This window comes from Haemaphysalis longicornis, unplaced genomic scaffold, assembly GCF_048455015.1.
Source record: "Haemaphysalis longicornis isolate Haplotype H1 unplaced genomic scaffold, Haemaphysalis longicornis Haplotype H1 scaffold_6, whole genome shotgun sequence".
NCBI lineage: Eukaryota > Metazoa > Arthropoda > Arachnida > Ixodida > Ixodidae > Haemaphysalis > Haemaphysalis longicornis.
In genome coordinates this window covers 19,037,924-19,054,871 of record NW_027526407.1, presented here as the reverse complement: position 1 = coordinate 19,054,871, position 16,948 = coordinate 19,037,924, and the positions used below count along the sequence as shown (strand labels likewise).

General features: G+C 44.9%; 1 protein-coding gene across 4 annotated transcripts in view; it reads right to left on the bottom strand.

The window, feature by feature from the left end:
- Positions 1 to 16,948, bottom strand: part of LOC144142275 (TNF receptor-associated factor 5-like) — a 51,733-nt gene that overhangs the window by 19,971 nt on the left and 14,814 nt on the right. For all 4 annotated transcript variants that reach the window (XR_013316931.1, XM_077673645.1, XM_077673647.1 and 1 more), the window contains 5 exons: positions 15,981 to 16,082; positions 8,136 to 8,297; positions 5,894 to 5,968; positions 4,527 to 4,604; positions 1,521 to 1,613 (listed from right to left, as the gene is read on the bottom strand). Coding sequence is in view for 3 of the 4 variants with exons in the window: in XM_077673645.1 (XP_077529771.1) it covers positions 1,521 to 1,613; positions 4,527 to 4,604; positions 5,894 to 5,968; positions 8,136 to 8,297; positions 15,981 to 16,082 (510 nt within the window). In the remaining variant the exon portion in view is untranslated. The remainder of the gene's footprint in view (positions 1 to 1,520; positions 1,614 to 4,526; positions 4,605 to 5,893; positions 5,969 to 8,135; positions 8,298 to 15,980; positions 16,083 to 16,948) is intronic.

The following is a 16,948-nucleotide window of genomic DNA, read 5'->3' as shown; positions in this document are numbered from 1 at the left end:
GCGATAATACCTCTGCTGTACACCGTATTGCTACTTGTCTACTTTAGATGAGGGGCCACAATCCCACCTCCTCCATGCTGGCAGCGGCTCTGACTACCTTGAGGATGACTAATCGATTTTCCACATCTCAGTTTTCATAAACCGTCGACAACACCGACGCGACCGCAAAGATTTGGTTCCAAAGAGGTTTGCAAACGATACTGAATAAAAAATGCCGAGAACAGTGTGGCTATGCCAGAATTTTTATATCCTCAGTTGCATACCACTAAATTAGGGCTCACCAGGGACAAGATAGAGCCGAATGCGCATTCTTGGAAAACGTGCATCCTGTTAGGAAAGATAAATTAGCAGACGACATCGACAAACTCGCGGATAGAGGAGGAAGAGAAAGTACGCAGCATCAACAGGACGCGATGCGTGGTGGTCAAGAGTGAGAGATGGCAAGGCTGAGCTAGCCCCGAAGCATCGGTGAGAGAGCCGAAAGACAACTGGTAGGAGGTGGTTCCCACCCCGCCTCCCAAGGACGTGCTTAAAACTGGGCAGGTGCAGTTTGCGGAGTTGTCTAGGAGGACCCACCGCTGCCGTTCACAGAGCCTTTTATGGAGGCCGCTGTTCCTTGATGAGGCCTAGGCTGAAGCCGAGGGCGCGCTACTTGGCCGTTTTAATCTGCTGCCTCCGAAACCCGAGCCTACCAACGGCTCGAGTCTCGTCGTATGCACGATACGCCGTCAGGGCCAGAAAGCGCGGCAGCCACCGCGCAAGAATCTAGGAACGCTGAAGTCGACGCCACGCAGCGAAAGCCGTCAGAGGAAAAAAAAATGTGCCTAGTTTCAAGTCGATTTTGGGTGAGCTTTCGCGTTGCGCGTTTATTTTAGTTTATTTCAGTTGCCTTTTGAGCGTGTGCTTTTTACCGTAAGGCAATATAACATTTTCCTCTTCTTATTTTTGAAAAGTATCAATTGTGTCAGTTCTATGCGATTGGCCTGTACGGGTAACACGACCTCCAAGTTAAACGCACCTGTCCTCACACTGCTAATTTACTTTGTTTTTCTGTATCTGTAATATTTGGCGTATTCTGTGTTGCTGTTCTTTGAGTACGTATGTACTTACCACAACAGCCCGGGCAAAATTTCTGCTTGTTTCTGACTGATACCTTGCCACGCACAAGGCCCTCTCAGGCAGGTAGCTTTTGTACCCTTTTATTATATAGTTCAAAGATTTGAATAGCAATAAAAATTTATTAAAACTATGCACAAACGTAAAGTTGTATTGAGCATCGTATTACATGTGTCTGAAATCACTGTAAGCGACGTTCACTCGCCAAGCATGAGGGATGTGCTTCCCCATCGGCAAGTGTTTGTGTCGTTCGTACCTGCCGACAAAATTTGACACGCTTACTAACGAAAAAGCGCTGTGCGTGTCGTAGATGCTACCGCGTAAACCATTTTCATGGTACGCTAACCTCGCATTTAACTTTCATGATCTATAGCAAAAGTTCGGGAAAACATTTAGATTCTCACCTTGTTTTCGTCCTTTACGAGACATACTTCTCGAACCAGTAAATGAGTGTGCTCTCCACTCGCCTCATGAGCTGTCATCGCTCGACGGGCTCCCTGTACAAGGCAGAATTAGGGATAAATTATTACTTGCTGAGAAGGCATACATTTTCATGGTGCGAAAGCAACCCCGAATTCGAATTACACCTTTCAGGTCGCAATTAAAATGAACCTAATAAGAAATCAAGGGCTCGGTTTTAAGAGAAAGTTGGTAAAACCGAAGCTGTTTCCTCACAAACCGAGTCAGGGAAATTCCAAAATATACGCCCCTTAAGTCCTAACTCCAAATTGCCAAAGTCCAGCAGAACGAATCGAAAGGAAACTTTGACCGATCCGATTGCGACTATGGAACGCTCTTCAACATTATCAACGTTTTAGAATGCGAATGTGTTTTCCAGAGCTATACCGTAAAGACCTCACATTGTCTGCGCGTTTGGTAAGATTAATGTCCCTTTCTGTAAACTCATTGTGTAAACATAGCTTACCTGTAGGGCGCTCTCGCGCAGCTACGTCGCCATCAGTGAGGCGTAAAATTTTTCCCTTATTACCGTAGTCGAATAGAGCGATTAGATAGACATATGTGACTTCAAAACGCGAATGTCTCAGGTTCAATCCCGAACACGGAGAGCGTTTTCTTTGTTGATTGGTTTGTTTCGCACCACCACCATCATCAACTTCATGCGCCTTTTTGGGAACCTACTGTGTAAAGGTCGTTTCCCTTTAGTGCATTTTGACGTAACTATATCCGCATAACTGAAGCATAGAAAGTTTTAATTTTAAACTACCGACTCAGTCGAACGTAATCTGACGTTCGGCGTCACATTAAGCCTCTACAAAGGAACGAGCACGGCGTGGTGCGGGAGAATATTTCGGAAGGTCTCTCATTTTCATTACCGGATGACACGTACATTTGTTACTTGGTAAGCCCAAGTATCTCACACACGCCCCACACAAACCAACACAGAGATCGAGCCTAGATTTAAGTTGAAAAGTGTATCGACGAGACTGTTGTGGCCACGATAATTTGCTGGAAAACTGATCGGCACGCTCTAACAGATTCTGGAAAGGCAGCTTCAATTCTTAAATTCTCCCTTTTAAGAAAGAATGATGCTTGCGCCATTCACGATTTTGATATTCTGATAGAAACACGGTTCTGATATTGTCAACAAACTCTTCATATGAATCAAAGGCTCTTGTTACAACCCCAATAGGATCTAGTACCTTCACAGAATGTTTTATACACATTTTAGAAAGGGTCTAAAAACGAAAGAACTAAAATAGTCAGAATGTTTCATCTCAGGGCCAAGTGGTAAAAAAACGAAAATACTTCGCGCCATTACTAACGTAGATGCGTAGCAGGGCGAAACCACGGCCGTGAAAAAGCTGTGTACTGGTCGTTGCTTAGTTCGCATCCACGCGTACTAATATAACGAGGTGACTGGTATTTGCACTTCGAACCCGTGACAGAAAGAGAACAGCTTATAGAAAGAGATGAGCGCGGGCGCTTTTGCTATGGTGACCCTCTTATGTGGCTAGCCAGTTTGCATCGAGAACCGAGAGGCTATGTGTGGGAACTTCTGTTGGCGCTGAGTGCGACCGAGGTTGGCGCTGCGAAGCGCGTGTTCGTGAAGTCGGCTTAGGGATTCTTGCAATTGTCGTCGGCTTCAGTCGGGCTCGCTTTTCACTACTGTTTCTTTACTCACGGTGGAATTTTGATGCTTGTCCGCACCACATTTTTTATGTGGGAAATTTTTTATCATAGTAACATACGCAAAATCGCATGCACTAGTTCAACGCGTGATTTAAAGTAAAGTTTCGGACACCTCTCCAGAAGAAACATTGCCGGCATCACCCCATTCCTTGCATTGAATTCCTTGAATTTCACTCCTTGTATTGAACAATCTTTTGAACAAAGGGAACAGCCAGCGGCTAATAACGGAACACAGCAAAAATCCATGACAAAAGGCGGAAGATTACATCGTAAGTTGAAATGGGATCCCACACCAAAGTTCCTTTGCGCAAAGCGATGAATTCAAGCAGGGAGACGCTTATTCCGTGTCCCTAAGCAGTTTTCAGTCGCGGGGATTTCTTGTAACAGAAATCCAACAAGCGATGTTACAAGCCGGAACATTGGCTTCTGACGTCGTGTGTTACGTTCTTAAGAGAGTCCGTACGGAGTGGCGTTAATGCAGGTCCGAACAATGTGATTTTATGACAGCTGATTATTGAGACCAAGATTATTCTCACAGAGGAAAAACATTCGAAGCGTCTTTTATAAAATCATGACGTCAGCATTATTCTTTGCTCTGATTAATCCGGGCGGACAAACGGACGGGTGGAAAATACCCCCGGGGGGGGGGGGGAGGGGGCGGGGCAGGTGGCAGATGTACAGTCATTACTGTTACACGTTGTGAGTAGGGAGATGTGAACGCCATGCGACATTCTTTTAACGCGCCATGAGGGTATACTGCAGCAGCCAACGCTCAGAGTTTTCCAGCTGGTCCTGTTTTATACTTGCCATTGTTGGTTATTTTAAGGTGCGAACTGTAAAAAAAGACGACAAAAATGGCTAAATAGTGGCGCTTTTTGTGCAGTCTTCAGTTTTGTGTGGTATTTGTATCTTAGAAAAGTACGCATTGAAACAAAATAAATATTGCAATTGCAATGCTTCAAAAAGTTGATTGCACGTGTAAATCCTAACATAAGTATTGACACTCCGTGGCGTACAATCCGTTCGCAATAAGTTATGAGTACTTGTTTTCTTTCACATATCAGAGTGTACATGGATAGTTGAGATATATTTTCTTTCGCCAGTCACGTTGTTTGCTTGTAAGTTACCCAATTTTCGATTGCTTTAAAATGGCTAGGAAGTATATGTTCAAGTTTCATTCATTTTTTTATTCCCAGACAAAAAAGTTTTATCTGCTACGGTCTACAAGGGAAATAGTAGGCCATATTGTGATGACTCACGTAGAAGGCACAGCCAAGTGTATTGAAGGAGCAGTGCACAGGGACCCTTGGGCATATTGGTATGTGCTTATCCTCGAGCTGAAACAAAAACGAGAAGAATGACCACTGAATGACATCACTCCTAGTGAACTCGTCTGTTCTGCAATACACAATGTCGCTTGTGTTCAGGCTCGCAAACGTCCCGTGCTTCGTTTTCCGTCTGCAATCTCACACAGGAGTTGTAGGAAATACTAGTGAGGGCACCACAGGTCACCATTTAGTTCTCCTCGCTAATCGTGTCTGGAAATAAAAACTAGCCACTGAAAAGAAGCCATAAAAAATAGGTTTTCTGACACTACCACCAATAGAATAGGGCTAATGTCAATTGAAAACCACAGATAGGTTTGTTGCTTGTGGCAAACAATTCGAAATGAGTGCTTCAGCAATACGGAAGATGACGGATAAAATCCCTCCACCGAGAAAACCACCATCGCGAGGCAAGTGCCACAAACCCTAAATAAGTATACAAGTGAGACCGTTCCCACATGCGCTGACAAGTGCCGGTTAACTCGTTCCCGTGCTGTATCCTTGCCTGCCGAAACCTTCAAAAAGTGCAAATCTGCAAACGGGACACAAACAGAATGACAGGACGAGCGCATGCCCTCATCTGAAGTTTCATGCAGAAAAAAACGAACATGATGACGCTCCCAGTGACAAGACCATGCATGAGTCAATTATAGACGGAAGCAACCCGAAAAATACCATAAAAATGAAACAAAAGGGTAAAGCTGAAAAACGAAACAAAATGCAAATACCACAATGTGTGCAACTCACTAGATACTGATATAGGCAATCTCTTTCCCGTGTAAGGAAACAGAAGCCTGACTGAAACAACTGTCACCTTTTGGGCTTGTCTGGAAAGTTTCTGCTTTCCCCTGGTTATTTGGTGCACATGCTTAAACATCATCTTTGTTACAGAACATCTTCCTGCAACAACCGTGGTACCGGCACGAGCCGCAATGCACCGAAAAGGTTACAATATAAACTCTGTCAAGGACAATTCATGCTGTCTGAAGTCACTGGGAGGTTATATGTACTTCGTTGTTTCTCATTAAACTGTAGTTGAGAGCAAACGCTCAGCCTGTTGTTTTGTTTTTGACCTGTTTTTAGTGTTGTGCTTTTTTAAGGTTTCAACACGCAAAATTTACCAACTACCCCAACTCGCCATTCTGCTGTGACATCCTTACTTATTTAAACGCCCGCTAATACTAACATTTTTAACACGTCATTCAGTGTTTGTTTGTATGGATACATTAACAAAGACAAAGCACAGATACATTACTTGTTGGGCCACTCATGATAACACTGTTGTTCAGCACAGAGCTTACCTCAGCGAAAGTTTTGAAATCAGTCCCGCAATGCTCGCACGTGCCAGGGCGCTGGCGACAGCATCTTTCATGTTTCTGCGATAAACAAAATGAATCTGTCATTCAAGGTATGGTTTACTTGTTGCCTCAATTTAATTATAGCGTTCCCATTACCATCATTTATACCTGGTGTTGAAGTACATTTTTGAAAGGGTGAAATGTTATGCAACACAAAACATTTATAGCATCAGTCTGCCTAACTTCCAACCTAAAATAAATGTTCCACAAATACACTAACGTCTCGGAGAAGTCCAAACGCAATGTCAAAGAACTGCCCGGGTTGTGTATGCACAAAAATGGTGACCAATTACACGTAACTGATCGTGCGTGACCCGAAAAAATACAGCAAAGACGAGTTTCATTCACCGCTGGCAACGTGGGGAAATAGCCCAGCAAGTACAGCCCTACGTTGCGAGTAAGCAGACCCGCGTTCAAATCCAATGGTGTAAAACAACAGGGCGCTTTTTTTGAAAGGGAAAATTGAGCATTTCGTATTTAAATGCCCATGTTGGTGGTTGCTTGGCTGCAAATGTCGGCAAAAGAGTAGTCTTCCACAACCCCCAAATCCTTGAATGGTCTCATCATTCCCCTTCCAACCCATCAGGCTCTTTCCCTCCGCTCTCGTTCTTGTCATGATGAATGAAATGTCCATTTACTGAATACTTTTGCGTGTCTTCACTGCTCCCGCAACATATGGTGAAGAAGCGCGCAACCAGCCTTTCTTCCTCTTAAAGGTTTTTTGTATTTGCTCTAGTCAAAACCTTTCCAACGTGCTCATACTTACAGAACTTTTGGCTTCTCCCGGTTATGTAATGACACCTTGGTGCAAGCCCGCCTGAATTTTTTTATTTTTCGTTTTTGGGCGCTGCATAAGATTACCATCTGCAACCCATGCCACCAGTTTCAGTAGCTTGGAACGGTGGTGCTGATACTTGTTACTTTCAGAGTGGTGGCTGAATCGAGTGGCAAACCGACGTATGCGTAAGAAAACGGACAGAACACATTTTTTTCCATTTACGTTGATTAAGAAACATTACTGCCTTTGAGAGTGCACTAACTGCAAGTGCCTTCTCCCCAACCATTTCATATATCAAATTTTTTTCATTCGCTGCTGAAAACGTTCTGCTCCACTTAGCTTGACCAGACCGCCTTCACAACGCTCACCACCAGCACGCTCAGCACCACCAGGAATCTCCTCTTTACCCCCGTCAGTTCGTCCACCTCTCAATGTGGGTCGTACTACACAAACGACATCGACGTACTTCATTCTTTGGTGCGTGTGTCATCTACCGGCGTGCGCTGTTTCGCCTTTTATCATTATGCTCCCACCCTCCTCCCTCATTTGTTTCCCTTTCGAAGCGTATACTTTTAGGCTGGCTATCGTTTTTACCACAACACCATTTTCGCACTATTTATTTTATTCACCCCACAACGCGAGTCCCAAAAATATAGTGGTTAATGGCCACCACATCAAAGCTGCTACATGGGCAATTTTATTTAAATTTCTCGCCATGATGGCTCAGTGGTTGAGGCGTCGTTCTGCTAAGCCCAATGACGCGGGTTTGACTACCGGCTGCGGCGGCTGCTTTTGTGGGGGTGGCGAAAAGCAAAAACGCCCATGTGCTAAATTTTTCAACGCACGTTAAAGATGTTCGAGCGGTCGAAATTAATTACCATGGAGCGCTCAACTACGGCGCGCATCACCACCTCTGTAGTGCCGGCTCGTTAAAGCTAATAATCAGTCAATCAACTTTATGACGAACTGTCGATATCTGTCACACGCCCAAAGAACGTTGGCTAGTGATCCTCCCGTTAGGTTGTTCAGCATATACGAGTAGTACACGCTCCGTTATGTTGTTTGGCCATTCATCTCTTTACAGTACACCCCTGTATGATAAACCAGCGTGAATTGCATTCCATGCTGCGTTCTTTAAAGAAATCCCAAGAGGCAGCACAGCAAGACTGTTTCGGATACAATTCAAATATGCTTGTTATGACGAGTCAGGCGAGCACTTTTGAAACATTTACTAATTGCACCAGAAATAATTTCGTCTATCCTATAGTCGTTCCCCGAGGTGCCAAGTAGCTATAGATTGCTTCTTCAATTTTTTTGTAAGCATAACGCAAACAAGCCCGAAAGCATGCTTTCGGGCTGCCTCCCAATAAAGAGCTGACTGCACGAGATGGAAATTTCAATGCTTACCAGCTTGTTACACGCCTCGACATCTGCATTACAGAAGACGCAGCTCGTGGGCCTTCGGGGGCACCTTTCCCTGATGTGATCAGCTAATGTCTGTCTGTCTTCCAGGCTGTCGCACAATGGACATTTCACCTTTCCTTGACACCTGCATGTCTTGTAATGTCGCTGCAATTGTACAACGCAAAAAATGTGTAAGACCCCACCAACAAGGCCGTAACGTAAACGCACACTTCTCCAAAGAGCAGTAACATTCGCACCTCGACTGAATCCTCAAAGTATTGAAAGAAATAGTTATTAATTTCACACGCACTACAGTGATTATCGACAAACTTGTGCACATTTCCTTTCCCGTGGAGTTGATCTAGCTTCTATGGTACTTTATCGCCAGGATGCACGCAGTCATGAAGCCGTTATGAGAGACTTAAGTACTAATCACAGGAGGGAACATTTGGACGTGAATGTAGTAAGTAGCAGTTCCGAGATAAAATAAATATGCGAGTTTCGCAACATGCAGTGAGTTATCTGAAATAAATTATCCAAAAGTAAGCTCAAATGTTCAAAATTCTTCACACAAGCAAAGACCTTGTGCGTATTCTCCGATTTGCTCTATTCCTGGTGTTTTACTAGGCCGCAAACACGCAAAAAAGGTACCGTTTGATGTAATTTTTTTCTGATCGCGATACTGATTATGATTTTGTAGGCTCAAAGTCAGTTGAATCCGTGCTGCGCAGAACCCTTCTATGCCTACCTAAGTGGTTATGATGCCTCAAACTGGACGAATCGAATTATACGCCGGTTTGTCGCCTAAACCTACAGGCGACAGAATGAAATATAATAAAAAATAAACGGTAAATCGAATGCAGGGTTTGAAGGAAATCAATATAGCCGTCCGTGATGCCGCAATGTCCGAGCAAGTGGAGAAACCTGTCAATCACGGCATTTTTTTCATCAAAGAAACTACCGGTTGTAAAGTCAATACACAAAACACAACCTAGATATGCCGGAAACCCACCTAATCGCAGCTAAATGTTCTCACATCTTTATGTGAAGAAGAACTATAAGGAGCGGTGAAGGCATTACATTCATTATTATAGGAAATACCGTGACGGCAGGTAATTAAATAATTGACAGCTAAGCAGTCGATGGGAGTATTTCTGAGCAGCCGGTGCAGGTCAGACTTGCAAACAATACGATCATCGCTAATGTCGGTCTTCTTTTTTTTTTTTTTCTTTTGCGAGATTTTGAATAGGGATGCAAATACATTAAATGTCTCCTCCACAGTGGGTCATCGATTCGCTGGAAACTATTGTTCACTGCTTAAACCACACTGGTGAATAACCTGTTTGATTGTCAGCGGTCTACCAGTGCTAGCGTGATACGCAAATTTCAGTGGGCCACGTCAGCACATCCCACCTTCAGTGTGTGGACCATCAACAGGCGGCTACACCTCGTGACCAACAGCTAGTCCCAATAGCATGTGGTTCACCAGGGATAGTTGACACTTACGCACGACTCCAATTTCGCCACCCTCTAGTCACCTGGCACGGGCTGCCACTTTTATACGTTACCCACGCATAAGCACACAGTAACAGGGCTCAAACACAAGGAATCACATGCCCCTTGGCCCACCACTAAGTAGCCAGGAGGATAGCGTGAGAAATGGGTAGGTCGCACTCTAGTAAATCATGACTTAGCAATTACGGGGGCCGCGGCGGGTTTAACCAGCCCTGAAGCGTGAAAAGAACGTGTCTTACCAACCAGTAACGTACGCAACACACATTGATAATTATCCACAGGAAATGCATAGTCGGCTATTTTTAGGTCAATGACAAGCCAAGCGACCCCAGGGAGTGTCAGTCACCACCGACTGGTTAAACAGACCTAGTTACCCATCGGTGATTCACATTTGGGTGACAAACCAGAGATTTTTGTAGAAAGAGACTCTGTTTATCTTAGCTGGGATATGTGCGTTTTATGGCGAAGCAGTATATGTATCACCTCCCGCCCCCCGTCCCTTTTCATTGGGATGAAGCCAATTAACTTAGCGCCGCTGCGGGCTCTCCTCCCAAACACCAAAGCCTCTTTTAGAACGGTTATTCGCCTCGCCACCTGCGATGCCTTTTCAGAGGCTGCGAAGTCGGCTGACGATGGCCTTAGTGCCGTGATCATATGATTGCACATAATCAACAGCAGGACGAATGGGTGTAAATACACGCGAAAACCACCGCCACTCCCGAGAATGTAGCCGTGGTCGTTGCCACCTCAAATTCCACCTCGACCAATAGTTGCGGTTCCCTACCGATTAAACGGGAACGCCGGCGTAAGCACATAATTAGGTTGAAAGCCACGCCGAGTGACATTGTCGCGTCGGCGGCCCTCGTTGACCAGCTGTCATAGCTTTTCTGGCGGAAGAATAAGAATGCATCTTAGTCTGGCCGCATTTGAAGTCTTTCTCTCTCTCCCTTTGGCCGTCTATTTCGTGCCTAACTATGGTCCGTCGCTGGCTGCCGGTTTAGGTGTGCACACGTCGGGGGTGGCTGGAGGGGGCATGCACGCACAGCAGGGCTTAATGCTGCAGCAGATTCCATGCACATTGTGCTGGTGGGAGACCTAAATATGTGAGTGTCATGGCTCAATGCACCCTGCCAGCTTTACTCCGGTTACGAGCGGATTGGGTTTGGGTTAGTGTGTCGCGCAAACAATAAGATGCCTACCACTGGTAATCGAAAGGGACACGCACCTGTGTGTTCACTAGAATCAAGGTCGAGGCCTTCGAGGTGTTAATCATTAAGAGACGAACGCATATCGTTCGCTTGGAGGATGAAGAGGGGATATTGAAGAAGTGTCTACCCTAACAGAAGCGTGGATGCGGGTGAAAAGAAGAGAAAGCCACTGCCGCCGTCGTTGCAGGCTCAAGTTCCAGGTTCTCGAGTAGCTAAAAATATCTCCCGTATGAACAGCAACTGGCCCTCTCGCAACACCGACGTGGGCCTATCTCTTTTGCAGAGTTTTTGGGGCTTTCAGAGCGACGTGGTCGACAGGGCCTTTCAATTTTAAGCATCCGTTCATGACCGATTGCCGGTTAAATGCGTGCACTGGTTAGGAGGGGGGGGGGGGGGGGTGACGTGCATCTAAAGGTTTTATGTCCTCACTGATGACATGTCGGTTGTGTTGGCGCGGGGTTTAAACGTGGCTGTCCAGCGGCCCAATGCGACCGGTCAGGTGTCGTCAGTTGCAGAGTGGATTGGCTTGGCTTGTGAAACAAACAAAAAGATGCCCGCGACGCTGAAGGGAAAGAGACAGCTATACGTTTTTTCGATATTTTTATTTTCTATATATATTTATTTTCATTTTTTTGTTTTCATTTTCTTTTGTTATCACTTTTTCTGTCCCTTGTATTCTTCGGTGTTCACTGTGTGCTGTATTCAACCTGTTATTATTGCCACCGCCCTATGTAATAACTTGGGGCTTTTAAGGTGACAATAAGTGAAAAAATAAAATTAAATGAATGCTCAGGACTTTGCAAGTGTCATTCAGTTAATTGGCTAGAAAGTATGCTCAGTCGGAAATTACAAACGAAAATTTCTTCTTTAGTGCACAGCGTGGAGGGCGTACACCTTCGCAGGTCATTCGTTTGCGCAGAGTGGAAGAGTACGAATTATTTCTTTGTGAAGGTGCGTATACAACCTGCCAACGTATCTTCAAGTTCCAGAATGGCAGAAAGCCGTTGCACGATTACCCCTCCGCAGAATGTGAGCGGTGGTGCCAATAATTGCTTATAGCTGGAGTGCAAGCCTGCCAATAGCTCTTTGTTTGGCAGAGACAGTGACTTCGTGTAGCGCCAACACAACGACAAGGACAAATGCGGCGACGGGTACAAGCGCTAACTTCCAACTGAGTTTATTGAAAAATTGCGTGAATTTAAAAAACACTTATCAAAAGAAACAAAGATAGGAAAGAACAGAAAAAAAAACAGAAAAAACAAGTCATGACAAAATTTGCACACAAATATAATTCGCACCGACACTGTGACGTCGAGAAAAAGGCAGCACGAGGCATTAACTAAGGTGGCACCCCCCCCCCCTCAGATAGCCAATCTCCTTATCGGATAAGGCCACGGATGGCGCGGACACGCAACTATACCCCAGGCGTGCTATTTCGTTGTCCTTTCGTTGCTATTTCATTTCCCTTTTTCGTTGCCCTATTTCGTTGTCCCGGCGTGCTATTTCGTTGCCCTTTGTCCTTGTCATTTTGTTGGCGCTACATGAAGTCATGGATTAGCGCTACCAACTTGCCCAAACCAAACTCTAACAGATACAGTGGCTGACCACTGGACCGGACACCCCTCACGTGCATCAGCAACTACGGACAAGACACTGCCACGCTTAGGATTTCTCCAAGAACCTCCCCACCCCTCGGTCTCAGGAGGTCGTTTGTGGCACTGGAAAACCACCTCACAACCCGAGTCGTGGGAGCAGTTCTTCACGTATGGTTTCTGACAAGAGCCCCGGCAAATACAGATTGTGGCAGCCAGCGCGGGCCATAAACGCGTCGTCGTCGACCATCGGGAAGGACAATCCCGTATTAGGGGATCATGGCTGGCGCCGGTATTCCACCGTCAGGCCTCAACTGGTGTAAGCTGCGAAACATCCGCTGCTTCAGGGTACCCTCCTTGCTGGTAGTTCAGTGCCACCCAACGTGGTTTCGCAACCGGCTTCTGTGTTAGGTTTTAGCGGTGGGTGCCAGAGTTCTCTGTTGTGTTTTGTAACCGCTAGTGTTCATTGTTTTCAATGCTGTTTTTTTTTGCTCGCAGTGATGAGGACTGCAGATCTCGTATTTGGTAAGGTGGCCAGCCTTTGTGACGTTTTCACTAACCACCTAACATGGAAAAAGTAGCTCAAACAGCGCAAGCAAGGATTCCGCACTACGGCGTTGCGATCATCCGCAGAGCGTTGCGCACCTTGTGGGCCAACACGGTGTGCAAAGCAGCTGTAAGGCCATTGGACAACCTCATGCTCAACCGATTTCTACCACCCATATTTTATTTATCTGCATCATGTTGGTGGCGTATGCAGGCTCTGTTTCAAACCTCGGACGAGTTCTGCCGGCATTTCCGCAACGAATTCTTACCTGCAGGGTATGAATGCCATACAACCTGTGAACTTAGTTTTCAAACACAGCATCCTAACGAAAGTATTCTGGAGTATGTTCGGGCTTTGCAAGACTTGTAACACTGATCAAGCCTCCTAACGCCAGAGTCGAGCTCGCAGAGAGACTGCTACGACCCTCCGATCCTCGGTTTATGAGACACCATTATGTTCGCAGATTGCTGTGTATTCAGGTAATTGCAAATCATGCTTGTTCGTTTTTGGAGGGCTTGCTCGCAGCCGTCGAATACGTGCCTCCACCCCCCTACGAGGCGTCTTTGGAACTACCCCCTTCCTGGAAAAGACATTCTGAGCACAGATCATGTACCACGGGACCGACAGAATGGAGCGAAGTGGTACCGTTCCAGCGCTTCCAACAACGCGGGCTACGGGTTCCTAAACTCTCGGTCCCTGACAATTCGGGCAATGGATCCGTGGGCCACCCATTCCCTGCCAACGTAGGCTAGGGTGTCTTAGTCCTCTCGGTAGCAGAGAATGTGGGCTACGAGGACATAGGTGACCCGGTCCCTGCCAATGCAATCTACGGAGGCATTGGCCACCTGGATCTTGCGAAGGCAGGTTACGGGGATGACAGCCACACAGTTGCAGATGAACCCCCATGACTGAATTCACCGATGCGTGCGAAATTGAAGATGAATAGTGAGCCGCCTGCCTCTTATTAGAGGTGAGCCCATTCTCATACTTTGTTCACCGCGTACCTGTTTTGTCGGGAGTGCTAGAACAAAGAATAGTATTCAAAGTGTGAAGTAGGACTCTGACAGCACCGCCAGATACTTTCTAGTGCTTCCCTTATTGGTGACGGCCTGTATGTGCGCTTCAATGCACTAAAGCTTAGGTGTAGTGACAAAAACGTTAATTACGCATGTCATGCAATGGTGCAGTTGTAGGATTGCCCTACGTTTGTATCTTGCGCTGGAGGGAACTATGAATCGACCAAAGCTTTTGTACCGGCTACATATGTCGGTCAAAACGATTAGGGGGCAAGGCGTTTTTGCAGGAAGCAAAATGTTGCTTGACAGCGCCGGTTGTTGCGAGTGTGCGGCTGATGGCGACTTCATCCAATTTAAGACGGCGCCAGACAGCTCCCCTTTTACCACCGAAATTTCGGCCACCGCGGATACGGCTTTTGCTGGTGAGTCACACATTAGTTTTCCAGCATTTCATAACACGGGAGTAACTAGGACCGCTTTTATTTCTGGTATATATAAAGATATAACTAACAAAATTCCTGAAAATGTGCATAATAACCTAATTGCAGATGACTGTCATTTTTTTAACAAATACGGTCACCAAACGATCACTCATGTTTGCAAAATTCAGTTATGGCAATTTCCGATTGGTATACACTTTGGGGTACGGAAATAAACATTCAAAAAACTGTCTTGCTTTGGGTAACACGGAAAAAAGAACCGAGTGTATTTTCTTATGTTCTAAATGACACAATCATAACTGAAGTTAAAAAATACAAATATTTAGATGTTCTATTTAGTAATAAATTATCTTGGTCAGACCATATTTCCGTTACGTGTTCAGCAGATTTGCGCAAATTATGGTTTTTGAAGAGAAAACTTAGAAAGGCGCCGGCCATGCCAAACTGTTAGCTCAGAACACTTTCGTGCGATCGAAACTCGAATACGCGGCGGTTGTTTGGGACCCTCATACTAAAAAGGACACTACGAATTTGGAACGTGTACAAAGCAAGGCTGTTAGATTAATCTTTGGCAAATATAAAAGACAGGATTCCCCACCCTTACTAATGCTTACAAATAAAATGAGTTCTCTAGAACGGAGGCGCAACAATAGTCGTCTCCAGTTTATCCATAGCATTAGTGGGAAAATCGGACTTAAACTACCTCGTTACGTAACTTTTCTTCAAGCCCTAAAAACAAGACACAGACATAACATTACGCCAATATTTTTAATACAAATTCTCACATGAATAGTTTTTTGTGCGTACAATTAACGAATAGAATTCCCTCCCCCTTGAGGTTTTACAATCAGAAAATGTCTTACAAGAACTAGACAACTACTTTCCTCATGAATTAGAATATACTAAACCTAGGCTTGTGACCACTTCTACGCTATAAGAAAATTTACCTGTTGTTTTGTTGTATTAGTACTGTTTTTGGGGCAAGGCGTTTTCCCCAATGCGATACATTGCGTTGTTCTTACGTCGCGGGTGCGCTAACTCGAGTATTTGGAAGTTTTGTGACATGTTATTGGTCGCATCCTATTCATGCGTTCTTTGAATTCTTGCTCTGTACTGCCCTCCCTGCATGGGCCAGCATCTTGGCCTGCAGTATGAATAAATTAATGAATGAAACAAGCGGTCACCCATGAGCTTCTAATATATCCTATTAGTGAAGTACTGGTTGTTCACCCCTTGAGTTCTCTAAACACCATAAAAAGTGCAAGAATCATCCATTAAGCCTTTCACATACATGTCACCCGGTTCCCGAGGGTGTTTATATTGACTATTAAACAATTTGGAACTAAATCGTAATTCAAAGTTCAGCAAATGCACACAACATCGAGCACGGTAACAAAAATATTTGTTCCACCAAGGCAGCCCACTAAACGGCGACATGTTTTGATATTTTTTACACAGATTCACGCGTGAGTGGGCCAGTGATTATTGTTGTGACAAACAAATTCATCAATAAGAAAACAAAAGGTATACCAGGACATCTTGAAGGGTTCCTCTGAACGAACACGTCTTGTCATTCGGGCAAGCGGCTTTCATCTGCTTCAGCATTTCCCATTCTTTTTCATTCCATGTAATCTACGGGTTTGAGAAGAATAAAGAAAAGGATTGGTATGGTAACGCCCCTTAGGAGATGTGAAACGGAAAAATTGTAGAAGGCACGCTTTTTACTTAACGGCTGACAAGCAATCAAGGCATTGTAATGCAGATTATCTGACTATACCTAGAAAGAAACTAGAAGACAAGGCGATGAAAATACAAATGAAATTACATAACTACGCTCCCAAAGCAAAAACCTGAAGGCACATCGGTATTCAGAGATTCAGTTCAGTATTTATTACACGGACAAATTCCTCATATGTAAAGACCGCGTTTGAAACATCAAATCGGCAAACAGTGAAAGATCTTGTTTGTTGTCATATTTGGCAGACGTTTAGCACGGAGAAGCAGATACACCTTGTTATAATAGCAATATTCTGCTCGCAGGATGTTGCTCATGCAATACAGGACTAAAACGTGTGAGTAAAAAATAGATACTTCAGGCGATCAGGATAATCCAGGACGTGCAGCTCAGCTTTGAACACAACTTTGAAACGAAATTTATACAAGTGCCCACAGCTAGCATTCCACTTTACACATAGTGCCCTTCCTGTGGGTGACTCAAATACGAAACGATAGCAGACATGTAGACCTAAACTGCTTCAGCAATGGAAAAAAATTGTGTGAAGGACCAAGGTTGAACAAGACACTTTCGCTGCCATTACATCACTTACATCACCGTGTTTTGCCTTTAAAACCAGCCGTTACGACTCAATCTCTGAATATGCGAAAAGCCCAGGTATTCTAAATGCAGCTCCCGCGCAAACGCCCGAATTGTTCATCATGTGCATCTTTCCCGCTCACGGCAGTCCTTTCAACAGTAATTACTCTGCAAGTTTTTAGCG